The 18,376-nt window shown below is 43.6% G+C and overlaps 1 protein-coding gene across 7 annotated transcripts in view; it reads right to left on the bottom strand.

Moving 5' to 3' along the window:
• Positions 1–18,376, bottom strand: part of RYR3 (ryanodine receptor 3) — a 566,003-nt gene that overhangs the window by 221,988 nt on the left and 325,639 nt on the right. For all 7 annotated transcript variants that reach the window (XM_005559076.5, XM_065547708.2, XM_065547709.2 and 4 more), the window contains exons 21-27: positions 14,844–14,948; positions 13,358–13,461; positions 12,119–12,202; positions 9,700–9,859; positions 8,073–8,220; positions 6,984–7,189; positions 6,256–6,430 (exon numbers count right to left, since the gene is read on the bottom strand). In XM_005559076.5, the coding sequence (XP_005559133.3) occupies positions 6,256–6,430; positions 6,984–7,189; positions 8,073–8,220; positions 9,700–9,859; positions 12,119–12,202; positions 13,358–13,461; positions 14,844–14,948 (982 nt within the window). The remainder of the gene's footprint in view (positions 1–6,255; positions 6,431–6,983; positions 7,190–8,072; positions 8,221–9,699; positions 9,860–12,118; positions 12,203–13,357; positions 13,462–14,843; positions 14,949–18,376) is intronic.

Raw genomic sequence — 18,376 nt, 5'->3', positions numbered from 1 at the left:
CACGAAGTTTCTATGTAAATAATAAGTTACATAAGTGAAATGTAAATCTCTTGCAAGCTATGCGGTTGCTTTTAGAAACTATAAACTCACTTAGGATACAGATGTGTTTAATACCGTGTCTAAATAAGAGAGAATATCAATGTGATCCTAGCAAACCGGCAGTGATGTTTGTACAAAAAGCCTCCTCGCAGTGCTGCCAAGAGGACAGACTAGGACCCCTACCTCTCAGGACAGTCAATGGACTAATCAATGGATGCTGCATACCTGTGCATGTAACATCCTGAGCACTATGCTTCTGGTATTTTTGTGACAGGGGCTGCAATGGATGAAACCATTTCCTTTCTATAGACAGACATGTTTATAAATAAAGAACCTTTGGAAATCTGACTACAGTGTAGAATAAGAATTGCTTGCCAGTAAAATTTCTAGGCTCCCCGTTGGGAAAGATGGTTTTGCTATGTGCCACGACAAGATGTGAAGGAAGAAGAAACTATCCCAACCCCAAGGAGCTTACAGAAGTGGGGACAAGGTACGGAATATAAAACAGTGAATGTGTTTGCCGTAAACCATCCCTAATCTCAAGACAGTATTTTGGTTATTCTACTAAGGGAGGTAACTAAACCAAGAAAGCCACCAGTATAGGTTTATTTTGGAGCCGTGAACATGAAGATCATGAAAGAGTCCAGCCTTGATGTGAGCACAGAATAGGACAGCTTAAGAAAACCTCCCTATTCCATTCTTCTCCATGAACCTGGGTGGTGCAATAAGTGAGCAGCAGGGGTGAAAGCCTCAGTGCGAAGCAGCAACAATGAGGATTTGACCTCAGGACATAAAAATAATGTCCTAGTCACAGACCCATTGACAATGTAAGGGGGAAAAGGTAATAATTGCATAAGACTTCTTTTTTTTCCTAAGGATGTTGAGCTCCTCCTCATTCCTAAGCATCAGTAGAGAGGACAGCACTTTAATAAGGCTAAAACTAAGGACATGAGGAGTTAATGGACTTGACCAAGATCACAGGAAGGGCAAGTGACAAAATGGGATGACATCCTTTATCCTCGAGTCATAGGCCAGCTGCCAGTCAGTGTGTGAGAGGGAGTGAGCGTTCAGGGGATGAATGCCCCAGATTTAAACGGTAGTTATGACCGGGGCCAGAGGACTGCATTCACTAGGGAGTAAAGTGTTGCCCCTGTGGGGCAGAAGCCTTCTCTACAGGGAGAGTTGCACACTCCATGGGAAAAGACAGGGTGTAACAAAAGTCATGGATGCAAGAGCAATGGGAGGCACAGAGTACTGGGGACCTCCAGGAGGCTAAGTGGACGCGGCTGGGACAGGTCTGTAAAACAGCACCAGAAAAGCTAAATCTAAGGCTTGAGTCCGAAAAGAGAACATCCGAAAGGACAGAGAGGAAAGATTAATTCTCATAAAGCACCAGCGCTTTCTCCTGGAGAAAATGATTCGATAACTAGATACATTTAATCAGCTCCCTCCACTTGGCTAAGGAGGATCTAGCTAATATCTGCATTTCTAAAAGTTATTTATTTGAGGCATTTAAAAATCTTGTAACTTTATAACTCTTCAGGAAAGATAGATAAGGGGGAACAACCATGGCATGATAAACCACAATAGCAAATATTTACCAAATACCTTGTAAATGTCAGGCTTCGTGCTCTGCAGATATATCTCATTATTATGCCAATTTTACAGATGAGGAAACTGAGACCTAGAAAGTGGACTTGCTCAACATCTGCTACCTGGTAAACTGCAGAGTCAGCATGTGAACGAAGCTGCCTGAGCAGGAGTCCACAGCAAACAATGCGGACTGAGGCCAGGATGCCTGCTTCCTAATTGTCATGTAAGCTAACTTGCTTTGTATCAGTTACACTGCTTTTCAAATGATTTTCCAATGTGTCAGGTAGTTCACCTGTTTGTCTCTAGATTAGACAGATGGAGACCCATGACCGCAACATGCTCCAGGGTCCTTAAAGGGCTACCTGTACACAGCCCACCACATGGCACTCCAGAATTCACCTGGTTAAAAGGACCCCCTGGGCAAGGTCATGTGGCATTACTATCTGACTGTCATAAAGAAGGATTTCCATGTTGCACACAGCTTCATTAACCCATAGCCTCAAATGAGACTGGAGAAGACAAAAAATAAGAGGGAAAAGAATGCCACCTCCCTACATGCAGCCTAATAGATACAATCATGCTGACAACTCCGCAGAGGTTTGAGAAGAAAATCTGCCGACGGCACAGTCTTCAGCCAAGTTCTATACAGAAGTTCTCGTCCCAGGAAAGCAATGGCAAGAATATATGCATTTATATTTTGTAGAGGACCCCCAGTTCTGATACACTCGGTGTTATAAGGCCTCATACTGGTTTTCTGATTAGGAAGAGGGAGAGCAGGAGGGTAATCTTATAATTCCAGGAGATTGCAAAGAAACCAGCGCTCTCAAAAATCCAAAGGAGAGATCCATTTTCAAACCATTGTAAACTAAAGGAACACAAAAAAGAGAAGAGCTACCAGCAAGGGAAAAGCTGACATCTTAGAGACAGGGAGGTAGATGACCGCTCAGACCGTTCCTGGGGTGTTTCTGGGAGTCTCAGTCCAGCAGCACATGTTGTACCCCTTCCTTCCCATTTCCTGCTAAGCTTTGCAAAGAAAGAGTTACAGGACAACACGGAGATGGTCACAAGCCTTGCAGAAAACAAAGGAAACAATAGGCCATGCTCCCCTGCCACAGCCACTTTCTGAAACACAAGACCCATCTGGAGAGAGAATGACAGGGGACCCTGGGTACCAGCGTGTGTGCCTGCAGGTGGCAGTGACACTTCCTGCAGATAAGTTTCATTTTCTGCCTATTGAAAAGCTGCCAACAGAAACGAGGCATCTGTTAAACCCGACAGGTCAGTGGGCAGGAACGGCCTGGGAGGCTGCCCCTGCAGACACCAAAGCTGTAACAGGAGGCAGGATGGCCCTTGGGGGAGTGCCTGGCAGAGAGGCAGCGCAGGAGACCACACCAAAGCCTCTTCCCGATGTCACATTCTGAGGTCTAGCAGGATGTTCCGGATTTTATCTGCCTTTCCTTTAAACAGAGGAAAAGAGAAGGCTAATAGCAAAGGGTTTGCCTTGGAGGCTTCTGGGCTCTCAGATACTTCTAGGTGACAACACTGAGAGCTGTGATGGTCCAGTCCAGGGACCAGGGGAGGGAACATTAATTAGAAAATTCTAATGAAGCAGATAAAGGCATATAATCTATGATGCATAAGAGGATGGAAATGACAACTTATAAGTAAGCCAGAGGTAAAAACAGCCATGAACTAAAATATCTGCCCGCACTGCTTCCCCAGAAGGGCAACAGGCTTCCCATGGCCCAGCTCCCACTGGGGTAATGGCTGAAATCAAAGCTGACATGCTGGCGACCAGAACAACACAAGCAAGCAGGGCATTTTGCTTTATGGGGTGCGGGGTGGTAGGCGCTACAATGCATAACATGTTTTATTTTCAACAGATGCTTTTCCTAACAACTCAAGGCAAGAATTGCTACCTCTTTCCACTTGACACAGAGAGAAGAGAGATGCTATGCGGTTATTCCAGGCCTTTGGGCTACTGTTATCAAAGAATGGCACGTCCACTTCCTTATAACTACCCTTCCACCAACTCACAAGCCACTGCAGAACTGAAAGAGCTTTCCAATCATCTTGTCTCTGTTATTAAAGTGCATTGTAATGCGACAGTATAATGTGCTAACACATTACCGTACAATTCTATTATTAAACAGCATCCTAATAAGACTTTGTTATTCTGAAGGTCAAATCACATCCCTGTACACAAGAGGCCTATGGGACATTACTTCCATTACAATACAGACGCTCTCTAAAAGCAGGGATATGCTCAAATATCCCTCCCCTTGAGTATTCCTCTGCTCAAACCCCATAACGGCCCCTCATTTCCTAGAGGGTGAAGTCCAAGGGTGCTTGGCTCAGAGAACACAATAGTTTCTTGAACGAAAAGGCTGAGTCTCAGTATTTGAGCCTATAATCTGCACCTTATCTACCTTTCCAGCGTCATCATCCATACATTCCAAACACAAATCTTCTACCCTTTCCTGTAGCTTCCTGGAGCCACAGAACTACTCTTGTTACATCCCCTGACAGGACTAGCCTTCTCCTTACACAGACATCTCGTATTCTTTATTTAACGTGCAATTCAAATCCCATTCATATAGACTTTTCATTCTGTATTAGTCACTCGCCATTGATAACTTACTGCTCTGCATTATCATCTTTTTTACAACTAACAAATGAGCTCCTGAATACTGCTACTTGAATACTGCTACTACCCACATTTGCATACGCTTTAGACCACTCTGCTCTCACACTTCAGTGTGCATGCAGATCACCAGAGTGTCACGTCAGAATGCAGATTCTGATTCTGGTCTGGGGTCGGGCTGAGATTCCTCATTGCTAACAAGCAGACCATACCTTGACTATCAAGGCTTTGGAATTTACAAAGTTCTTGTAACTCTGCACAACATACGAGATTCTTATCTCCTCCTCAGATTTCAACAGACAAGTACCCTCTTCCAGTTCACACAATAGTAGAGCCTGGAAAAGGCCCTGATTTTTGGACTCTTTCTATCCCAGAGAAAGACTTTCCTTGGAGATGTGCCTGAATCTCCGAGGCTGTTTTCCTCCTGGCCTCAGAAGGAGGGCACTGCGTGACAGGGGTGCTTGGGAAGCACCTGGTGGTCCTTGTACACTGTCCTGATGTCCACCCACAGAAATCCTCTCCTTTGCCTCTGAACCAGCACACAGGCCATTCCTTCCTCTGGCAACATCATTCTCACCTGTCTTCAAAAACAGAGTTATTTCTTTAAAACTTTGATTTTAAACCTCTTCGGAAGGCATTAAAATATGACCCCATTTGACTTTCATCATTTATCTTTTTAGGAAAATATGACTTGTAAGCTTTTTATTTCTCCAAATATTTGTCTCTTAGAAAAACCTTGAAAGGTACAGTTCAATATGCATGTTTTAGACAACAAGTGTCTGAGAAAAAGTGCGAAAGTCATTTATAAAGCTAAAAACGCTCTAGAAAGAGCATGTACATTACATACACACACTTTCATGTATTTGTGCTCTCTTCCTATGCAGTTGTATCGTTTTAGCTCTCTAGGTAGGAAATGTTTCTTTCTGTGAAGTCTCAGAAATTTAGGGCTACAAGGCGCCTTCAACATTTACAGAGAGGAAAACGAGTTCCCAAATGGATAAAGAAAGTCAACTAAGATGTCCTGGGTAGGCAGGAGCAGAGGCAGGGTGAGAGTCCAGGTCTCCTGACCCAGAACAGCCCCCTTCTCGTCCGTGAGGAGGAAACAGCTTGGCAAAGCACTAGGCATAAGGGCATTCACACAGCAGGTGTTAAGTCATTGCCGTTGAATTTTGTATCTGTGAAGAACATTAGATTTTATTTCATCAATCCTTATATTCTCCGATATAGATGAAGAGAGTAAAGCCAAGAGAGGTCAAACAAATACGCTTTGGGAGCCAATGAGCTTGTTAGGAGCAAGTCTACTGACTTGCATTACACTGTTTCCCCTATATACTAAGAGTCCTGTGTACGTAATGTAGTTACATAGACAAGAAATAATAAGCTCCAATTCCTCCTTTGTGTAGCTGGAAGCATGCCCCTGACTGTGGTCTATTCATGGACATTAAAAAATGCAACTCTGGTTGGGTTTCACAGTGTGTCTGAATTTCAAAATAAATTCTATTTCATTCAAGGAAATAGCTAAGTCTAACTTTCGTGTTTCAATGGTTCTCTTCAAAGCATCAAGTTCAATTAAACAAACATGCAGACTGACAATTCAAATCAGAATAAAAGGATAATTCTTTAATTCACTGATTTTTCTCTCCTGTCAAGGACATCAGTCATATACAATAAGCATTTTCTTTGTAATACTGGGAAACCTGGAGAATCTTAAAATGCCAAGACATAGGGCAAGGAATTAGCTTCCTGGTTAACGCATCTGAGAGTTCGGAATTTATATGTACGCTGCACACACCAACTATCACTATTATCTCCCCAAATCTTTGAAATTGCTAGTCTAAGGGATCGTCTTCAACATTAGGATTTTCAAATGGGCAAAGGATAGCGTAGGCCAAATAAGGAAGTAGAGGAGTTCGCTCAGCTCTCCCTGTATTTTCCTCCAGCCTCATGGAGCTGGGGTTGGCAGAGGGTGTTAGATTTACCATTCTCAATCTCGTAGTCAGCGAAGGCAAGTTCAGAGCCTTTGTTGGTGATCAGCAGCTCCCCATTCAGTGTGAAGATCATTGAAGCATCATCCAGGTTAATCATACATCCGACCACATCTCCTGGCTGCCACGTACGCCCAAAATACCCACTTCCTTGATGCCAACGCTGGCCCTAGAAAACAAGACTCTAGGGCTTAGAGAAATGGAGTTTCTAGAGGCCCCTGCAGCTGGATAAATGACCGTATCTGCATTATCTCCTAACTAGTAGTGGTACATGACTTCCAGGGGGCACTCAAGGATAACCAACAAGGAGGAGTGGTCTATGTTATAAATGAAACCAAGACACACAAGGTAGCCCAAGTCTCTGGTTCTAGTCACAGCCATGGCAATAATCAGGATTCTCTCTAGGGAAAACTGGTAAGATTTCCTGACATACTGGCTGCATAGTGATCTCTGTGTCACCTCCGGAGTGGAGTCAATGGGCTTGGGTGCAAAACCAGATATGAAGGTGATTGTAGAAAGGATTTGGGGTACAGTGCTCCCCTTCAACAGAGTGAAGAGCAAAGAAACAGTCACCAGGCGATGCTCATTCTATGTTTACATTAGCCAGTGGTGGTGGCCACTCACTTTGAAGTCAGAGATCCAGTAATTTGAGCTTCCAGAAAAATGTTTGGAGAAGGAAAACTTGGTCTGAGGATGTGTGTTTGCTAGATATATGGACTCACCCTGCTGCCTTCAAACACAAAGGCTTGGTCATCGGCCCCCAGCTCGACATCAGGCCGACAGCCTGGCCTGGCCCAGCCAACTCGCATGTCTCCTCCAGTCACCACCTCAAACTCAAAATACCACTTTCCAGATCTCACTGCATAAGATCGCTCTACCCGGAAAAATCGGATCTTGTCTATGCTGACTTTCTCCACAGCCGAGTCAGCTATTGTGAGAAGGAAGGCGAACAGAGGGTGTGGAAGGGAAAGAGAAAACATAGGCCTTTAATAATTCAGTAGCACTACTCAAAAGAATTTGATGAGAACATCTGAGACTGACCATAGGTCAACTACTATCCAATATGGCATTCTGTTCATAATAGGTCATCATTATCATCACCATACGAGCTACCATTGACTGAGGGATTGCTTCATAGTAGGTCTTTTAGAGACCATTTCTCAGTTTTCCCTCACAATAAACCTATGAGGTAGCTAATACTGTCTTCATTTTACTGATGAAGAAATTCAGGGTCAAAGAGGTAAAATCATTTATTCAGTGTCACAGAGCCAATGAACAGAGGAGCAAAGGTATAAACCCAGATTGGACTTCAAAACCATCCCCTTAATGATTTACAATTCTGCCCATGTGGCCTACGATACCTCCTGGGGCGCGGGATGACGATAACATGCTCATCAATTTTAAGCTGTTGTTCAGATTTTAATCTGAACAAGCTTTTAATTTGGAGATGTGATTACCTGATCTAAAAGTAAGCTGATATTCACACATTTGGAAAATAAGAGCAAAAATCAGTGACTTGGTTTTTGATCAGGTATTCTGAAAAGCTCAGCTACCCCAGAAGATCACCTATTCCTTGTAGGAATGATTCACAGAAGTCCTCATCGCAGAAAATCTGTCAATGGGATGATGGTTTACATCAAACATGGTCTCCCAAATAATAATAATAAAAAAATCACACCATTTAGTCTAGTGCTCTTCAGCCCCAAGACTATTTCCAATAGTACAAGTTAGACCTATTTGAAGTTAGGACACCCCAAGAGGAGGACCTGTTTAGTAAACTGGGGCCAGAATAAACACTCTCAACTCATTACCTAGTTCTTGGTCTGATGGCTCAATGTTATATCCGTAACCAACAAAAGTGCGCACAGCTTCCCGCAGGCTGTCCCTGTTTGACTTCTTGGTACGCTCGTCCAGTAATGCATATGGCACCAGACGGGGATTTCTTTTGTTCTTCAAATCCTATGTGAAGCCAGAGAAAAAAAGTACCAAGAAAACATTTCACTTTCACCACAGCTCGCCCTGTTCACATATTCCCAGCAACAGTTCTGGCTTTCTGGTGGCTCTAGGTCTATGAGCACTTCCCTCAGTGCCTTCACATTTACCAATGTACATACTTGCCACTTCTTCTCCAGATTAAATGACTATAAATGGAAACATTTTACTAATGCTCAAAGCTAGCATCAAAAAACACTTTTGGCCAGGCGTGGTGACGCATGCCTGTAATCCCAGCACTTTGGGAGGCCGAGGTGGGCAGATCACTTGAGGTCAGGAGTTCGAGACCAGCCTGGCCAACACGGTAAAACCCCATCTCTACGAACAATACAAAAATTAGCTGGGTGTGGTGGTGAGTGCCTGTAATCCCAGCTACCCGGGAGGCTGAGGCAGGAGAATCACTCGAACCCAGGAGATGAAGGTTGCAGTGAGTTGAGGTCATGCACTCCAGCCTGGGTGACAGAGTGAGAGTCTCATTAAACAAAACAAAACAAAACAAAAACGCTTTTAATAATACTAGCCTGTGAATAAAATGAAGCGACACAGAATTGGTTAGAAACCTCCATTCCCAAGGCAAAGCAGATGGAGATTTGTATAATGATTTCCCTGTGAAAGATCATGTCATGATTTAGGTTGCTATAGCCTCCTCATGACAGCTTAACAAGCCTTCATGGAGAAACGTCGGAAATGGTGGCAGAGCCACAGTGTGTTCATTTCATGGCAGAGGACACACATTTGTAGTAATGTCCCTCTCAGTTCCTTAGGAGGGACTAAGAAGACAATAGGGACAATTGCACAGATAAGTCATCCAAACTCTTAAGTATAACATGCTGTTTTGAACCTCTTCACTCTGCTGCTCCTCCTCCCCGCATAGTTTCCACAGTTGTATCCTTCCTGGCTTCCAGATGTGTGCAGGTTTGGAGGCTCCAGTATGAATTCACTAATGTGCACATAGCCGCACCTGAACTTCCCTGATACTAACGCTACCACTAGTGATTACTAAGATGGGAGAAACCATCTCAAGGAAAGAGATGTGCCAGGTGGTTTGGGACTGAACTCTATCTAATTTCTTGCTGTGCTCTGGCTTTCAAGCTGCCTCCTGCTCAGGCCAAGACTTCTGTCCAGAAATCGTTGGCCCAGTGGACTGAAGTAAGGAGGTAAAAGCTTTTGGGCAGCTGGTTTGCTGCTCTGCTGGGCTAGCTTCCCCTCCATTTCATCCTCACCAGCAGATACGTGGGACCATCCCAGAAATACTGCTGAGCTATGATGTGACCATCACAAATTCTGTCCGGCCCCATGATTCCATAAATAATGAACACACTGACGTGTGAGGGACACAGTGCAAAGGCAACCTCTTCCTTCTGATCTAACACACACCAAAGCAAAATGTGGATGGATGGTCCTATCTTCTAACTTTGCCAGCATGCCTGACCCAGCATTTCTTACCTGTTGGATGCCATAGGTCCATCCTTGTTTTATTCTGTCTTTTGCCCAAACATTGTGCGCATTTTCTGCAAGCTTATCCACTAAAATTTCTTGAGGAGGTAACAGCTTCACATCAGACAAATCCAAAGGGGCTGGCTTATAGCCATTGGACATCATATAGCTACAAGTAAATGTAAAAGTACACAGTTTTAACAGATCTCCATGAGTTTCTCATTCCAGATTTTAGACCAAGAGCACATGGTAAGAATGCTATGCAAATAAGGCTACAGTCACAGGTCCCACTCTTTGGCTGAACGAATAGCTCAGCTCTGTTTCAAGTCTATAGATGAAGCCCCCAATCTACCACCCTCCTTCCCAACACACATAACATATTTCAAAGAAGACTTGAAAAAAGCAGATGGTCAGTACAAACCATCTTTATTTCTAAGAAAACTACCTCTGTTCTCTACAAATAATGGGCACATTCAATATGCTGCAACATTACCAGAAGCCCATCATCCCACTACAAAAACACAAGAAGTCAAAACCAAGGTCTTGTTAGCAAATGTCTTCTTATAAAGCAGCACAGAATAATCACTCAGTCGAAATGTAAAGGCTAAACTTTTACTTTTGGAATTAAAAAAAGGGCCCGGTGCGGTGGCTCATGCCTGTAATCCCAGCACTTTGGGAGGCCAAGGTGGGCGGATCATGAGGTCAGGAGATCAAGACCATCCTGGCTAATACGGTGAAACCCCATCTCTATTAAAAATACAAAAAATTAGCCAGGCGCCTGTAGTCCCAGCTACTCAGGAGACTGAGGCAGGACAATGGCGTGAACCCGGGAGGCGGAGGAGCTTACAGTGAGCCAAGATCGCACCACTGCACTCCAGCCTGGGTGACAGAGCGAGACTCTGTCTCAAAAAAAAAAAAAAAAAAAAAAAAGATGTCAGAGAATTTTTGAACTTAAAGTGATCTTAGCAGTTAGCTGTCCAGTCCAAGAGTCACAGCCTCAAATGTCTGTAAATTGACTGATAACGGGAAGAAGTGGAAGAGCTCTAGGTAGACACATCGTGTAAATGGAGAAGACTGGGGTACACTGTGGAGGGAAACTCAGGAAAGCAGATTGTCAGAGCCATGGGGGAATATGAGTTTAAACGTATCTATGGCACCCAGGCGTGGTGGCTCACACTGTAATCCCAGCACTTTGGGAGGCTGAGGCAGGCGGATCATGAGGTCAGGAGATTGAGACCATCCTGGTTAACACGGTGAAATCCCATCTCTACTAAAAATACAAAAAATTAGCCGGGCGTGGTGGTGGGTGTCTGTAGTCCCAGCTACTCAGGAGGCTGAGGCAGAATGTTGTGAACCTGGGAGGCAGAGGTTGCAGTGAGTCAAGATCGCGCCGCTGCACTCCAGCCTGGGCGACAGAGCAAGACTCTGTCTCAAAAAAGAAAAAAAAAAAAGAAAAAGGTATCTGTGGTCCTAGGGCCACTGGCTGCCTAGGCCAAAGCCAGACTCCAACAGTGATGAACCATAGACCAGGGCTGAATCCATCCAGGACCTCTGAGCGGCATGAGATGCAGGCTCTATTGTAGGTAGGTAGGTAGGTAGGTAGAAGATAATGTTCTGCATCCACGTTTTCAGGACGCTGCTCTTGGGCAGAGGCAGGATGCACCAAGTGTTGCATCCTGACCTCAGCAGCTTTGGCCAGCAGCCTGTCCCCCCACTGCAGCCTGTCAGATGTGCTTTTCTTGGTGCTAGGAGTTGCGTGTGTGAGAGTGGATCTTGGAAGGTTAAGAGGAAAGAAGGGGGAAGATAAATGTTTGATTAAAGCGGGCACTGCTTGGCTCCTAAGTGATGATGACACCTGTGTGTAACTCCATCTGCACATCTGCTGGCATGCATGAGAGCAAGCAAACAAGGGAGCCAGTGGATGTGCCACCGAGCAAGCATTTGAATGTGCAAAGAAAAGAAATGTGCACCTCTGTCTGAAAGTAGCGGGAGAGGGAGAGTAGGACACAGGCAGATCTAGGGGGTCAAATGAATGGTGGCAGAGATACCCCTTCCACAAAGGACTTATAAGGCTGGTCTAGTGCCAGAGGAGTGACTCTCTGTCATGACTGTGAACCATTTTTAAGCTTTTGTGCTGAATGCTATTCTTATAGACCAAAGACTAGCATCCATCTGACGTCTCCACACCTCCTGGCTCAAAACTAACAATATTAGTGTGAGGTCCAGGCAGAGGGGCAAAAAGAGGGAAAACCCTGAAATACGTCTTCAACAGGCTTCTATCTGAGGGCTTCAGTGCCATCTAGGAAACAGGGGAGCCCTTCTGAGCTGGTGCTAGCAAGTATGTGGGCTGCTGTCTTGGTACCACCCTCCTGGATTAAAAATCCAGGTTAAAGCATTAAAATCTTGAACCATTAAAAAAATCACTTACTTTTTGGGCAGTTTGACCTTCTTGAGATCCTCCTCAGCAGCTGGGTTAACATGAGCAATGTGGCACCCCAGGGCCAGGAGGGTTCTGTGACACAACAGAAGACCAAGGTCAACTGCAGTGTTAGGAACAGAAGGAACCCTAATTCACATCTGAGTTGAAAACAGACAAGAGCTATTCATTTAGACCAGGGGTCAGTAGACTTTTTCTGTAAGGAGCCAGAGAGTAAATGCCTTAGGCTTTGTGAGCCATACGTCTCTGTCACAGCTACAACTCTGTGATTACAGAGCAAAGCCAGCCATAGGCAATATGCAAACCAATGAGTCTGACTCTGTTACAAAAACAATCTATTTACAAACATAGGTAGCTGGTCTGATTGTCCTATGTGCCATATTTGCCAACTCCCAATTTAGATGATAGCAAGCATAAGATTACAAAAGAGAAATTTGTTAATTGCGTCTCTTGGAGACATTTTTCTATTTTATAAATTTGCATGAGAAATATATGCTGCTTCTAATTCCATGGAACAGATAGAATTCTAATACCCAGCCCCAGGTAGCAAATATTTACTGCATGATGCCTGTAAGTGCATAAACTGTGCTTAACACCATGAAGTACGAAGCTGTACCTTCAAGAAGCGCCAGTGTAATTGAAGGTATCCCATGTGAGCCTGTGGGACAAGGGACCTTACCAAGCATCATTATGCCAGCAAAACCACAAAGTTAAAATGTTCTGCAGTGACAACTAGAGAACAGGGAAATGCAAAGACAAGAGAACAGGTAGCAAGTTCCCAAAGAATTCAAAATGGGAGATACCAATTTGGGCTAGAAAAGTTAAGGTCTAAATTAGGCCCATGGGTAGCAACATAGAAGCAAAAGTTATTTTAAAATTGAATTTTAGTGAATCAAATCAGGTTTCCCAATGGGTTTTAGAAATGCTTTATCTTTTTTCCTTTATTTAATGTGAACTGCAGGAGGTACTTGGTCTTTTGATTCTACGTTTCTCTTCTGCCTCTTACCTTTTCCCTGTCCCTAGCAAATAGCAAATGGTTTAAGAAATATAGTCAATAATAATGGTGGATGGTTATGCTAAATCCTCTTGTGACAGGATTCATCATCATCTCCTCTAATTTATTAGAATGTGCCATGTTTTCAGGCAAGAGACGTATCTTTGCAGTTTAGTTATAATGTATTAAATCATCTACTCATTGTTTGTACAACTTCAGCTCAATTAAACACTCACTTCAAGGTTTCAGTCGACATTTGCAGGTTATAATTCTTCTCAGTTTCGGGGAGCTTTGAAAACTCCACAAGGCAAGGGTGTTGTCTTTTATTGTCATCTCGTATCTAGGTGGTGACATAAGAAAGAATGTGATTTAAGTTTTGACAGCTGGCACTGCATGGGAAAACAGAACAGAAATTACTTTGAAACATGGCCCAGGCAATTCGTATCAGGCAAGACAAAGACAGCAACTTGCTGATAGGCAAACGGATGATCTCTCCAGTAAACGAGACACACAGTCTCCAAGTTGCCAGTGGTTTGTGCTCTGTGGATTTGTTTCTAGACAAGCATCTGCATTTCAAACATACTTTCCCAGAGAAGCAGTGTTACATGTGGCAGCCATGCTCTTGCTCCTCCAAAATTCATGTAAATATAATGTTACTGAAGAGGAACATTCTTCAGTATAGGACAGGCTACAGAATCTGGACCAGTGTTGTGCAGTAGAACCAAAAGTCAGCCACAAAAGTGAAGCATATTTGTAATTTCGAATTTTCTAGTAGCCACATTAGAAAATCAAAAAGAAAAGTTGAAATTAATCATGTGTTTTATTTAACCTAACAAATACAAAATAATCACTTTAACAAGTAATCAACAGAAGAAATTGTTTATGAGATATTTTACTTTTTCCCCCACACTAATCTTCAAAATCTGGTGACTATTTTACACTTTTAGTACATATTGATCCAAACTAGTCACGCTTCCAAATACTCGGTAGCCACATGTGACTCACGGCTTTGTATTACACAGTACATTTCTAGCCATTAAGTAATTCATTCATTCAACAAACATTTGTTGAATGCCTGTACTACATGACAGACCCTGAGCTAGATATTAGGAGTTCAATCGTGAAGCCATCCTTATGTGGTGAGAATATTTTATGGTAGCTATATAAATACATAAGTGTGGGAGTACAGAGACTTTGTCAGTAACTAAGCTAGAATGTGTGTCATCTGAGAGTGTCGGGGTAATAGGAAGCTTCAGAACTCACCTGTCCTTCTGCCTTCAGACATGACCTTACACAAATCATGAAACATAGTCAATTTACATTCTCTCTGAAAAATAATTTCTAGTGAAAGATTCCCTATCCTCCTCTGAGTGTCCATTAATCTTAGTGATACATCTGAAAACCATATTAAACAAGTTCTGATTCAAAACAATGAATCAGCCACTTTTCACTACCCACACAGAGATGACAATTTTTTTTCTGAAGGAGAGATGTAAGTATTCTGAAGCAGGTGCTGAGAAACAACGATATATCCCAAATAAAATAAACCAGTATTTGGGAGTAAGAAAGGGGACAGACTTCTGGTTCTGTCTGTGAAGATCTGGTCTCCTCAGTGTTCCTGACTAGTGAATGCAATGAAAACTAGGCATGCAGCAGGAGGAATGGTTCCAGATAACAAGGCAATCCCATCCTCCACCCCAGCCTGGCCACTGAGACACATACCTTGCCGAAAGTCCAGCCAAGCTCTATTTTATTCATTCCCCAAAGCTCGTGGATGTTTTCAGCTAGTCTGTCTCGGATCTTTTCGAGGTGAGGTGGCAAAACAACCTAAAGGAAAAGGAGCAAGTGAAAAGCCAGAACTATAAGAATCAATTGTATTGAAACCCATCACACAATCTATAGGAGTCAGGCACCCCACTTGAATGGCATATCACCCAGGAGGAGCTGCAGTATCTGACCTCACTCTGCTTGACCCACATGCTCCCAGCCCTCCTCCCTCTTCCTTTCTTGGCTTCCTCTCTGCTCCTTGCTGCCTCTCTGACCATTGTCTTTTCTGTGGGTATATATGTTGTATGTTCTTCACATGTGAATGCTTGCCTCACCTTATTTCCTCTCTCCATGCTCTCTCGCCCAGTAGATGATCACTCCCAAGTCAGGCCATTTCTAACCATGGTCTCAAGTTTAGACTCATGGTTCCAGCTGCCTACAGGATTCTTCTATTAAAGTGAGCTCAATATATTACTCAAAGCTGAATTTGATATTTTTCCTTCCAAATCTTTTTTCTCCTCCTGTTTTTATTTTCTCTTTTTGTTGCATGGCCCCACTACCTCTTTAAGCCTGGAAGTGATCCCATTATCTTTCCCTTGGCACTACTCCCCCCATCTAATCAGTCATGAAACCTACCATGTTCATTTCCTAAGTGTCCTTCTGAGGAATCCCCTTCTCTCCATTACTCAACCTCATTATTTTCTCTGTAGACCATTCCAAGAGCCTTATAATTGGCCTCCCCAGCTCCCCACTGATCTATCCTCTACACTGCAGCCAGTGGGACAAGTCTACAACAAAAAATCATGTCAAAACACTCTCTAGTGTCACTCAAGTGTTCCTTGACACTAGGACTAGATGTATTAACCACATACACAGTGCTGTTCTTCAGTTCTCATCACAGTCTCTACAAACACATCCTTTTCAAACTCCTTGAAATTCTCCTAAAAGACCACATTGTTTCACAGTTCTGTGTCCTTGCATATGCAATCTTAACCTTTATTAATACTCCCCACTGTACACGTCACACACACACAACCCCCACACAGCCTTCCTTGGCACCTGGCAAATACCTTCAACATTTATCCTCCCGCATTTTGTTCAAATGTTGCCACCTTTGAGAAGTTTCCCCTGATTACCTAAAGGGAGAGTTCCTCTGTATTTTCCTGATGTTTTGCTCTCATCTCTCTATCTCTCCACAGAGGTCACAAACTGGGAGCCTAAGTTTTTTTTTCCTCTCAGATTATTTTTATTATTTTCATGTTTATTGGTTGATAATCCCTAGGAAATGGGAGATTTCATATAAAATTCCAGATTTCTAGTTTCTTTTGACAACTTAGAAGATGACTAGCACTGGACCCATACTTTTGCCTGGCATCTGTCAGCTGGAGCTGACATTTCAGGAGGACCTGCATGCTTGAGTGTCTGTGGCTTTTCCAGGTGAATGGTGCAAGCTGTTGATGGATCTATTATTCTAGAATCTGAAGGATAGTGGCCCTTTCTCGCAGCTCCACTAGGCAGTGTCCTAGTGGGGACTCTGTGTGGGGGCTCCAACCCCACATTTCCCTTCCATACCACCCTAGTAGAAGTTCTCCATGAGGACCCCACCCCTGCAACAAACTTCTGCTTGGACATCCAGGTGTTTCCATACATCCTCTGAAATCTAGGCAGAGGTTCCCAAACCTCAGTTCTTGACTTCTGTGCACTCACAGGCTCAACACCATGTGGAAGCTACCAAGGCCTGGGGTTTGCACCATCTGAAGCCATGGCCTGAGCTGTACCTTGGCCCCTTTTAGCCATAGCTGGAGTGAAGTGGCTGGGTCACAGGGCACCAAATTCCTGGGCTGCACAAAGCAAGGGGGCCCTAGGCCTGGCCCAGAAAATTATTTTTTTCTTCCAGGCCTGTGGGAGGGGCTACTGCAAAGGTCAATGACATGCCCTGGAGACATTTTCTCTATTGTCTTGGTGATTAACATTCAGCTCCTTGTTATATATGCAAATTTCTGCAGTGGGCTTGAATTTCTCCCCCAGAAAATGGGTTTTTCTTTTCTATTGCATCATTAGCCTACAAATATTTCAAACTTTTATGCTCTGCTGCTTCTTGAATGCTTCACTGCTTAGAAATTTCTTCCCCCAGATACCCTAAATCATCTCTCTCAAATTCAAAGTTCCACAGACCTCTAGGGCTGGGGCAAAATGTCGCCAGTCTGTTTGCATAGCAGGAGCGACCTTTACTACAGTTCCCAACAAGTTCCTCTATCTTCATCTGAGGCCCCCTTAGACTGGACCTTATTGTCTATATCACTATCAGCATTTTGGTCAAAGTCATTCAACAAGTCTCCCTGATCAAAACTTTACCTCATTCTTTTGAACTCTTGTTGAGGCCAGCATCTTCTAGAAAGCCCTGTCTGAGTAACACACATGCTTCTGATTACTTAAGTCAGGAGAGGCAGCCCAGACAGCAGTCACACTCATGCTTCTACTCTCTGTCTGCTTAGGCAACAGCAGCCCTGTATCCATGGAGAAGCTCCTTCAGGCCTTGGCCTTCAAGCTTCTTGTCTATGAAGGAGTCCAGAAAATGCCACAGTGGTATAAGGATTATTTTGAGCTGAAGACTTTGAAAAACAAATGACACAGGATGGGGCTTTTTCTGGACTCCTCTTATCTGCCTAAAAAAAGAACCCCCCCAAAAGAATTCAACAATTTTTTTCCCAGGGGAAATTGCCACCTACTACCAGAGAAAGGTCAGCATCACACCTAAACAGACTCTGTCACAGAACTATCGTATCTCCTATCTGTTCTCCTTAGGAATCATTTATCTTTCCCCAAAGACATTTATTTTCCCAGAAGTGCCCTTCTCCCCATCTCCTTTCCCTATTAAGATGGCATATAAGCTCCAAATTCTGACTTCCTCCCTGAGCCACATTTCTTTGTGAACTCCATACCAGGTAATTAAAATGTTTTTTTCTCTCTAATCTGTCCATATGAGTTTAATTCATGGGACCCCAAAAACAGAACCTAGGAGGATAGAAGAAAAATTTTTCCTCCCTGACATCTAGAATACACAGGACCCAGATGATCTAATTCTTAGAATCACCTCTAGCTCACAATCCCCTCTCAATTTCCTATCAACATTCTTATTCCCCATCAAGGTACTCTGTGAAGCAGGCAGAGAAATACTGAAATGCTATAGAAAGTGATATAGCTTGGCTCTGTGACCCCATCCAAATCTCATCTCGAATTGTAATTCCCACGTCAGGGAAAGGGCCTGGTGGGAAGTGATCTGATCATAGGGGCAGCCTTCCCCCTTGCTGTCCTCGTAATAGAGTTCTGATAAGATCTGATGGCCTAAAAGTGTGGCACTTGCCCCTTCGCTCTCTCTCTCCTGCTGCCTTGTGAAGAGGTGCTTGCTTCTCCTTCACCTTCTGCCATGACCGTAAGTTTCCTGAGGCCTCCTCAGCCATGCAGAACTGTGAGTCAACTAAACCTCT

This window comes from Macaca fascicularis, chromosome 7 (genome assembly GCF_037993035.2).
Source record: "Macaca fascicularis isolate 582-1 chromosome 7, T2T-MFA8v1.1".
NCBI classification, from domain to species: Eukaryota; Metazoa; Chordata; class Mammalia; order Primates; family Cercopithecidae; genus Macaca; species Macaca fascicularis.
Note: the sequence above shows the minus strand (reverse complement) of the source record. Positions and strands in the feature narration are given on the sequence as shown.